The sequence below is a fragment of the Apis dorsata genome, unplaced genomic scaffold, assembly GCF_000469605.1.
Source record: "Apis dorsata unplaced genomic scaffold, Apis dorsata 1.3 scaffold_52, whole genome shotgun sequence".
NCBI classification, from domain to species: domain Eukaryota; kingdom Metazoa; phylum Arthropoda; class Insecta; order Hymenoptera; family Apidae; genus Apis; species Apis dorsata.
Genome location: NW_006263353.1, coordinates 1,294,241 through 1,305,642, shown reverse-complemented (window position 1 = coordinate 1,305,642; position 11,402 = coordinate 1,294,241). Strand labels below are relative to the sequence as shown.

At 27.2% G+C, this 11,402-nt stretch overlaps 1 protein-coding gene across 6 annotated transcripts in view; it reads left to right on the top strand.

Annotated features, from left to right (window-relative positions):
- LOC102680032 overlaps nt 1-11,402 on the top strand; it is a 17,373-nt gene that overhangs the window by 2,416 nt on the left and 3,555 nt on the right. The window contains exons 2-15 of one of the 6 annotated variants that reach the window (XM_031515086.1): nt 16-135; nt 278-417; nt 1,855-2,110; nt 2,189-2,462; nt 2,536-3,692; nt 3,782-3,954; nt 4,030-4,408; nt 4,641-6,511; nt 6,596-6,824; nt 6,914-7,111; nt 7,568-7,639; nt 8,326-10,544; nt 10,628-11,051; nt 11,254-11,382. In XM_031515086.1, coding sequence (XP_031370946.1) covers nt 16-135; nt 278-417; nt 1,855-2,110; nt 2,189-2,462; nt 2,536-3,692; nt 3,782-3,954; nt 4,030-4,408; nt 4,641-6,511; nt 6,596-6,824; nt 6,914-7,111; nt 7,568-7,639; nt 8,326-10,544; nt 10,628-11,051; nt 11,254-11,382 — 7,641 coding nt within the window. Of the gene's footprint in view, nt 1-9; nt 136-277; nt 428-1,854; nt 2,111-2,188; nt 2,463-2,535; nt 3,693-3,781; nt 3,955-4,029; nt 4,409-4,640; nt 6,512-6,595; nt 6,825-6,913; nt 7,112-7,564; nt 7,640-8,325; nt 10,545-10,626; nt 11,052-11,253; nt 11,383-11,402 lie in introns of those variants that run through there. The other 5 variants (XM_006609183.2, XM_031515085.1, XM_031515089.1 and 2 more) reach the window with 5 other exon arrangements.

Below are 11,402 nucleotides of genomic sequence, written 5' to 3'. Positions count from 1 at the left end.
TCAATTGGAAATCAGTTGGAATTAGAGGAAGATCCACCAATTGTTGAAAAATCACACAGAAGAATAAGGTGTGATCTAAGTCCAGTTCCAACAAGTACAAGTACTAATTTAAATATAAAGCTTTTAAGTATTAAGGTAATAAATTATTTCTAAATTTATATATATATATTTTTTTATATCTTGTTAATTTTTATTATATATATAATATATAAATATTATATATATATATTATTTTTGTACATATTCATTTATTATTAAATTCAGGATTATATTACAGGGAGATAGAAATACCCGTCAAGACCAAGTGGACACTGGATCTGGTGGGTACAGAGAACGAAAAAAAGAAGTTAAAAAGCGAGCAGCTATAGGCAATACAGTGCGTGGATTCCTCTCATCTGGCCACAGTAGGCAGGACAGGTATAATGATGTCTGTATCAAAAATCATGCTTCTTACATTGTCATTTTTTATCTTCTGTCATTTAATTTCTTTGCTATAACTCACTTTTTAATTTGATTATATTATCTAATATATATTTAATTTGGAATGCAATTTAATGAGTATTTTTAATATTATACTATTTTATAGATTATTTTATTTATTAAAAATTAAATATTTGATTTCTAAAAATATTCTTTTAAAATATATAAGTCTAAACATATGAATAGAATTTATTTAATGTTAAATTTAAATTTTTAAATTATTGATTATGACAAAAATATATAATAATATTTTATAATAAAATTGCACATATGCACAAAGTCTTTTTATTTATCTCATCGGTGCTATATATGTACATAATTTTATTAAAATTATTAAAAATTCTTAATAAAAAAATATCTATGAATATAGATATTAAAAAAATAATATTCATTAATATTCATTAATATTTAATCAATATTCAAATAATATTATTATTAATTATAAGTATTACACCATTCATAATATTATTTATTAATATTTAGATTTTGTTAATAAAGTATAAATATTAATTATATTATTTAACATCTTAAAAATTAGCTAGAATGTTGAAGTACTATAAAATCTAATAAAGAAATTTTTATTAAATAAAATTAAAAGATTTCATTAAAAAGAAATATATGAAAGTATAAATTCCAATATATTTTCAGAATTACTGACCCTGAACTTCAAGTATGAAATTTTGTAGGTATTCAAAGGTTAGTAATATGATTTACATTATTGTTATATTGCAATATAAAACTATTGCATTAGCATTTAATATCATTCAATCATTAAATAAAACATTGGTAAAATAATATCTTATTAACAGTTATTAATTTAGCTTTTTATTTTATGAAAGTATTATCAATATCATAAATTTTATTTATTTATAATATATTTTTCAAATATTTTTCATATTTTCATCTCATTTCAAGATTAAATAGTACTTCAAAATATCATATATAACACTTTGATATTATTTAACAATTTCATATCAAGCATGTACATTTAGTACAGATGAAGCTAAATATTAATTTCTTGATTTATTATTCTTCATAGTTATATAATAAAAAATATTTGATTGCAAAATGTATGTGCATGTGTGTAATTTTTTCATATTATTGTTTAATCATGTTTATATATAATAGCATATTATTATATATAATTTATAAATTTTGCTATTGTTTTATATTATAACATATATATTTTATATTTTATATTATATATTATATATTATAAAATAAATGTTTTCTGTATTTAAATTAATATGATTATATGATTTAAATATAAAATATTTTTTTAATCAAAAAAATATTTAAAAAAAAAAACTTTAATTAAAAGAAAATTACAATTTCTAAAAAAAATATGATGTAGTATTTTCAATCACATTTTAGGTATGAGACAAATAGACAACAATCCTCAGGCGGAAGTGGCCTGTCAAGTTTATGTCCAAAATTGGTGGCCAGTGGAGGTGGTGGAAATCAGGGTGGGATTAGTTTGGCAGTGGGCCACTTAGCCTCTCAAGAAGGAGGTCCTTGTTCAGTTGTAACTTCTCAAAGGATCCATAACCATACGCATCATAAACGCCAAAGAAAATTATCTATTGTTTCTCAAGCTGGCACTAGTGCCCATAGTTCTGGAGATAGAAAGGTATAAAAAATAAAATATTCTATATCTAATTAATAAATATTATATAAATTTAAGTTATATATTTATTATTTTTCTTAGACATCAAATATTAGCCGTTCCTCTACAACAATTTGCAAAAAACAAGTGCGAACACAAAGGATTGATCATAATATAGATTCATTATCTATTACAAGTAACGGAATCAGCAATACTTCCCCTTCTTCTAAAAAGAAAATTTTATCTACATTACGAATTTCTGAAAAATCAATTTCTCGAAATCTTAATTCACCATCTTTAGATCATGAAAATGAACGCAGTTTTAGCGATGCAGAGGAAGCTATTACAGCAACGGAAAATGTGTTCAATATGCCAGGTATTATTTATTTGCATTTAACAATAATTTTTTCAAAAGATTCTATAAATTTTATTATGAAATTTATATGCAGGATCCAGTTCTACACCATCAACACCAATTAGTCGATTAAAATTAAAAAATTCGGATGAAGATGAAACGAATATGGAATGCAATATTAGTGAAGAAAATGCTACTTTGTTATTGAACACAGATAAAAAGGAATCAGATTCTAATAAACAAAAAACTTCAACATCAGAATGTTTCGAATTCTCTTCGACTTCGAATATTACAAGAAAAATATCGATAAATTGTATCGAAGAAGAAATAACTGCACAGAATAAACAAAAAATATTTTCAACTTCTTCTATAAATTCGAAATGTAATAATAGTGATGGTAAAACTATAAAATCTAAAAGTAAATATGTTACAGAAAAAATTATTGAACAACAAAACAATAAAAATTTAAAAGAAACAAATATGGAAAAAAATATAGATATAAATATGTCTGCAGATAATTCTATAAGTTCAACAGTTAATAAAAATAATGAAAAAATAAAACGAAAAATATCTAACGATGAATCAAAATCTACAAATATTGCAGAGAATGAAAACTTAACTAAAAATTCTAACAAAAATATAATTGATGATAAAAAAAATATGCAACAAAATGAAGAAGTAGTAAAATCTTCAAGATTTGTAACATCAAAAGTGTCTGAAGAAATTGTAGAAACTGAAATTAAAGATATAGATACACAAAGAGAAGTAGAAGAAGTGACAATATATGATGAAGATGATAACGGCACTAGTATCAGTGATATTGTTGCTGCTCAGGCACTTCATGAATCTCTAAGTAAATTAGGAAAAGTACCACCTTTAGATACAGATATGGAGAATGTTAAAGATGCAAATATGCAAGATGAAACTAAAATGATGAAAGAAGAAAAAGAGAAAGAAGTTGTGCAAGAAGAAACAGTAGAAGGATTTATTGGTCCCTTACTTGATGAAAATTTTAAAGCAGATGAAAAATTAACACAAAAAACTATGGCTATGGAAGAAGTACGAAATTTATTGATGAAAGTTAAAGTGCAAACAGTTGAAGATGATGATGATGAAGAAAAAGCTATAGGTATTTCACCAGATGGCAGATTTTTAAAATTTGAAGAAGAAATCGGTAGAGGCAGTTTTAAAACAGTATATAGAGGACTAGATACTCAAACTGGTGTAGCTGTTGCTTGGTGTGAATTACAAGTCAGTAAAATATAATTAAATATTTATATAATTTTTTAAATATAATTATTTATATTAATAATAATATTAATAATTTTTTTTTTTTTCAGGAAAAAAAATTAAACAAGACAGAAAGATTAAGATTTCGAGAAGAAGCAGAAATGTTGAAAGGATTACAACACCCAAATATTGTTAGATTTTATGACTATTGGGAAGTTACTCTTACACGAAGAAAATATATTGTATTAGTCACTGAGCTTATGACTTCAGGAACATTAAAAACGTAAATTTTTAAATTTAAACATTTATGAAATTTTTATTATTATATTTAAAAATATATTCGTTCAATTTCATATAGGTATTTAAGACGCTTTAAAAAAATTAATCCAAAAGTAGTGAAATCTTGGTGTCGACAAATTTTAAAAGGCCTTAGTTTTTTGCATTCAAGATCACCACCAATTATTCATCGTGATTTAAAATGTGACAATATTTTTATTACTGGTACGACAGGAAGCGTAAAAATTGGTGATTTAGGACTTGCTACTCTTAAAAATCGAAGTTTTGCAAAAAGTGTTATTGGAACACCTGAATTTATGGCACCAGAAATGTATGAAGAACATTATGATGAATCTGTTGATGTTTATGCATTTGGAATGTGTATGCTTGAAATGGCTACTAGTGAATATCCATACTCTGAATGTACTGGACCAGCACAAATATATAAACGCGTAGTATCGGTAAATTAATTAGTAACATAAAGTATAAATATAATTATAACATATTATTTATTAAAATTCATTAACTAACTTAACTTTTAACTAATGAACTATTATCATATTATTATATCGTAGTATTATATTTTTTTATTTATTTGTTAACATTAATAACAAATTTGTTTTTTTTTCTATTTATTTTTATTTAATATATTAAATAACATATTAAGAAATAATTATATTATATTATATACAGGGTGTAAAGCCACAAAGTTATGACAAGGTAGAAAATCCAGAAGTACGCGAAATTATAGAAATGTGTATTCGTTTAAAAAAAGAAGAACGGCCTCTAGTTAAAGATCTTTTAAATCATGAATTTTTTGCGGATGATGTCGGATTGAAATTAGAAATGGTTTCGAGAGATTCAGCTGTAGCGGATGCGGAATTGTCACGTGTTGAATTCAGACTTCGAGTGTTAGATCCTAAAAAACGTACTAATAAGCATAAAGAAAATGAAGCGATACAGTTTGACTTTGATATTCAAACTGATAATGCAGAAGAAGTAGCCTCTGAAATGGCTAAATCTAGCCTTATACTCGAAGAAGATGTTAAAGCTGTGACAAAAATGTTAAAATCACAAATCAGTACTTTATTACGAGAGAGAGAAGAACGTAAGGCCAAAGAAGAAAAGGAACGTTTAGATAGAGAAGCGGATAATACTAATACAACCACTGAAAATTTATTACAGCAACAATTATTACTCCAACAAATGCAATTGCAACAACAACAACAACAGATGCAATCAAATATGGGCATTCAAATGCAAAATCAAGTACAAATGCAATTGCAACAAAATCAAATACCTTTGCAACAACAACAACAAATGCAAACTGCTGCACAACAAACTCAGCAGCATAATTTACAACCACAACAAGTTCAATTAGTTCAACAACAACCATTAATACAACAACAAACATCTGTTGTTCAGCCACAACAAGCACAACAAATACAACAAGTACCTCAGGTTTCACAACAACAGGTGCAGTATCAACAACAACAATATCAACAACAGTTGCAACAACAGTATCAACAGCAGCAACAACAACAGCAACAACAATTTTCCCAGCATGTTTCACAAAATTTAACTGCTACTTCTTCACAATGTTCCACTCCTCAAACTGTACAGACTCAACCACAATTTCCTCAAGTAACTCAACAAATACAACAACAACAACATTTACATCAGCAACAACAATATATACAATTGAATCAAATGAATGTACCACAACAAATGAGTCATCAGATACAACAACAAATACAACCACAAATACAAATTTTATCACAACCACAACACATGCAACATCAGCAAATACAACAACCTCAACAAGTGCAATATTCTCAACCACAAATACAACATGTTCAACAAGTACATTCACATTCAGTGGCTTCTCCGCCAGTTCAAAATCAACAGTACTATCAGCAAAGTACAACAGGAACTTCAGGATATAATACACAGCCAATGTACCAACAAAATATATCTCAACAAATGTATCATTCATATACTAGCTCGAATTCTTCTGGTCATGTCGAAATTTTATCATCTAATCAACCTACACCTCAAATGTATTCTCATTCAAATATCTCTCAGAGCACAGCACCTCCAACTTCACAACCATATATACAACAACAAGCAGGACAAGTTCAAGCATCTGTGCCATCTGGTATAAATATTCAAAGTACATCATCATCGACTCACATTCAAAATACAATAACTTCAACAATACCAAATGTGCAAAATACGTCTACATTAATTACAAATAGTGGACATCAATCTCAACAGAACGTTTTAGTTCAAATGCAATATTCGCAAAATTCTAATATTCCTACTTCTGTACCTATATCTGGTATTTCCGCGCAATCAAATACAACATCTCAACATCAACAGCATTTTATATCAAATACAGAACAATGTTCTAACACCGATAGATCATCCTTATCTAAGCAAGATACAATGGATTCTGTACAATCTTTACCATCAGATGTATCTTCTAATGTTCAAGATCAGGGAAATATCTCTAATTTGACTAATATAAATAGTACATCACAAGCAACAGTGCCAAATGAAGGGTAAATTTATAAAATTTCAGTTATTTCTCAAATAGTATGATTATTATATGAAATATTTAATTATATATTTTATTTTTCATATAGAATGACGCAAGAAAATATTGATAATGTTACTTCATCTGAAAGATCTAGAGTGAAAAGATCGGGTACAAAACGTAAAAAACCTGGTATCAAATTAACAGTTTTATCTGTAAGCAGTAATGAGGGTCAATCAATGACTGTTGAATGTCAATTAGATACTAGCAAACAGAAAACTGTGACATTTAAATTTGATAGAGATGATATGGTGCCTACTGACATTGCTAATAATTTGGTAAAATTAATATATTGATAAAATTTTATATATCATTATTTTTATTGTTACTTTATATTATTATTATTTTTTTTTTTTTTTGTTTTCAGGTTGCTGAAAATTTATTACCGCAATCTCAATGTGAAACGTTTGTTGAATTGATAGAAGATATCGTTAAACAATTACGTTTGGATCCTACACGAGCTTTACCTTTAGTAGCACATGGTCCACCAGATCAATCTGCCGGTGGTAGTCCTGTTACAAGTCGTAGACCTAGAGATCGTGACCACAGTCTTGATACAGCTAAGGTAATGATTTTCTTTTCGTTTTTCTAATTTATTTTATATAAATATTAATATATTATAAATATAACATATAAAACTAGTATAAATTATCAAAAAAGAAACATAATTTTTTCTTAAAAAAAAAAAAAAAACAAACAAACAAAAATAAATCTTAAAATAAAAATCTTTAATATAAGTATTGTAATAATTAATATATGTGTTATATTAATATTATCAATTCTTACTTAAAATTCTGATACACAAAAGTCCATAATGTATATCATAGGACTATTTTGCGTCTTGTAAATTCTTTTTCCAAAATAATAATTTTCCAAAATAATTTTCCAATAATATTTCTTATATATTTTATATTAAAATAACGTTATATTATGCTCGAAATGTACATCTTGTGACCTCATAAAAAAATGCAAGAGTGTACCTCCAACATATAATTGGTATATATCGTTTTGGACGCAGCAGGTGAGACATGGCTCGCTAACTCGTCAAAGCAGCCACCGATCGTCGTACAAAGTCCATCGTAGACACCGTTCGGTGAGTTCATCGTCCCCGCTGTACCTCTCCCTATTTCCTATATTTCATTATATAATCGTGGGCATTTCTGCATCCTTTTTGATTCATTGATACATTGTGTTCGGACATTTGTGTATCTTTTAGTACAACAATATCATATAACAATATTTTCTGCATATTATTAAATTTGTCCTATAGAGAATTCATATAATGTAACGCTTAGATGTTAGAATATGTTTCATATTTTAATTTTATTAATTATTAACATTTAATTTTTATTTAAAAATTTTTCAGAAAAATTCGATTTTTTTATAAAAATTAATTTGATATTATAATCTTATAATACAAAAATATAATATTATATTAAAAAAAATTCTACTAATATAAGTTCTATAAAATGTAAAAAACCATTATAATATAAATTATAAATTATGATATTGTCTAAATATGAACGAAATAATATTTATTTAAATAGATTTATTAATATCATTGTAAAACATGTACATTTATTATTAAAAATATCAATTTGTGTTTTTCTTTTTGTAATTCAATTTAAATATATTTTGTAATTAGTATATATAACTATATTTTGCAATAATTATTTTATTTATTTATGCTAATATTTTATTTTATTTATGTGCATTATAATTATTTTGTGGTAAAAGATAGTTTTGGTAGTTAGATAATCAATTATTGTATAATTTCAGAGAGACGAAACTTCCAACACTTCTACACCTACGAAATTGTTGCCAATTGATCAAATTCTTTCTCATATTACGAGTACCACCTCTACGGATAAACAACAAAATGTACAAACACCTGATAGCCAGATGGGTCTTGAAAATACATCAGCTGAAGCATCCAGAAGATCATCTACATCCACACAAAATACAGATACATTAACGCCGACTAATTTACCAAGTGATCCTACTGATCCAACTCAAGAAACCATAGTTACTGTAACAACCACGGATACAAGTTTACAAGATATACATCACGTACTTAAAGATGAAACTGCTAAATCTTCTTTAACATACAGTCAAAGTCAAATACACGATTTGGCTATAAATCAAATAAGCGAAAAATTTAAAGAATCTGTTCAAGATATAATTGAACAAGAAAAGGAAATGAATAAAGAAACGCAATCTGATGTTTCATCTGTAGAAGTAGCTACATTAACTGCACCTCCAGCGCGAAAAATCTCTCGTTTTTTAGTTAGTCCTGTAGTTGAACAGAAAATAATTAAAAATGAAGAAGAAGGATCTAATAGTGTAGAAAATATAGATAAATCTAATATATTAGCAACACAATCAAATTCATTATCACAATCAAATACAATTGAAGAAGGACAAATAAAACACGATGATTTAGAAGTTAATGTTTTAGAAGCACAAGCTATAATTTCTGAAAAATATAATATCGAAAATATTACACAAAGTCCTCAATGTATCACAGAACAAGTGGAAAATGTTCAAATAATACAACCGGTAACAGTTAATTTTCAAAATGCTATACAAGGACAAACAATAACACCAATGTCACAAATACAGCAGAATGTTAATGCTGTACAATCTAGTCAACATAATGTAATCATTCAAGGATCACCAATACTGCAACAATCTACTCAACAAATGCAAACTGTACCCCAAAACTTAGCTATGTCGCAAAAAGATTTATCAACTCAAGTTTCATCAAGTGGAATCAATTTACAAGGACAATATCAAAATCAAGCTTTGCAATGTAATGTTTTATTACAGCAACAACAAATTACTGTACAACAAAATTTAACGCAAATGCATATTCAACCTGAAAATCAACATCAAGGGCAAATACAAACTCAGCGATCATTACAACAATTTCATTCTCAACCACAAATATCACAACAACATCAACAATATGTAATTCTTTCTGGAGCTATTCCACAATTACAACCAACTGCAATTATAGATGAAAGAAATCGTAGAATTTCTAATATATCAACAACATCAAATATGTCTACAGATTCACAAATTTCGGAAACTGCTAGTGTTACGGATGATAAGAAACAATCTATTGTTATACCTAATTCATCAATGCAACATGTACAATTTATTTCTCAACAAGATGGATCGAACATTACATCACATTCTGTTTTAGAACCAGTTCAACAGCTTCAAACAACTCCTCAAAATATAATAAATGTTCCAACAAATGCATCTGTACCTGTTTCAGTTCCTGTTCATCAAGTTGTTAGCGCAGAAGTTGCTCCTAAAGTTGTACTTAAAACAAAAGAAGTTTCATCAACACTTCCAGATTTAGCACAAAATCTAGCAAATATACTTTCGAATCCAAAATCAAAATCTGTAACTCCTCATTGTTTAACTACTCATGAATCAAACCAAACAGTAAATATCCCAGGAACTACAGTACTCGAATATAAACCTACTCTTCAATCTGAGCAATATTTTCAACCTATTCAACCAGAAACAAGTCAAATACAAATACAACCGCAATTATCGCATAATTATCAAACAAATATAACGCAACAAGGAATTTCACAAACATTTCAAATTGGACAGCAGACTCATCAAACTCAAATACCTTTACAACAAACAATGCAACTAAATGCAACTCATCAGATTGATCCTCAATTACAAATGGTACAACAAAATTTTCAAGGAGTAGCAGTTCATACATTAACTTCACAGAACAAATGGATTACTCCTGCAAATCAAACTGTTGTACAACAGAATGCATCGATTAGACATGTTCAACAGATTCAACCACAACTGCAACAAACTATTCCACAACATATTATACAAGATACTCAAAATATTGAGAATTCTACTGCTTCTGATCAATCTCAGTTTCATTTAAAGCTTCCCGATCAACAATTCTCTGGAAAAGTATCGGAAACCGAAACTCAAGAAATGATCAATTTAGTTGGGTATGTATAGAGTATGCATTAATATTCTATAATATATATATTTTTCTATATTTTATACAATAATGCATTTTATCTAATATTAGACGTACAAGTTCTGATTGTCCTTTACTATCGGAGAATGAAAACTCTAGCCATGATGTAACTCCTGAACATACAATTGTTGAATCTGTAGATTCGACCTTATTTACACAAAATCAAATATTGCAACAGCAGCAACAACAGCAACAACAACATCGAAAACTTAGTCAACAGAATTCTTTAGACAAAGTCTCAGACACAAGTACTGGAACTAGTGGGACAGGTCCACAAACAATAGCAGATCTTCATCAAAAACTTGTTCAATTAACAAGTCAACCGTCTGAAGCACTTAATGTAGGCACACCACCTTTAAGTTATCCAGCTACTCCTCATAATCATCAAATAATAGGTGGATATGATGCTTACATGCATTCTTTACAACAAAAACTTGTTAATATTGGCATGCCCATTTCAACAACACATAACATAGTAAGTAATTTTAAAAATATAAAAAATTAATAGAATGTAAATAATTCTAATATATCTAATATATCTAAAAATTTATTTTTTATATATATTAATTATTATATATTAATATATATTGATATAATTATTATATAATTTATTAAAACTATAAAAATTTAATTATATTCTTTTATGTATCGCATTAATAATAAAAAATATATAATAGGGTCCTTTATCACCTCAGACTACAATACAGTCTGCTACAACCTTGGCTGATTCAAATGTTACAACAAATGTGGAAAGTTCTGTTTTAACTCAAGAAAGCACACTTCATCAACTTGCACTTTCTCAAACTGTAAGTTAACAATATTATAT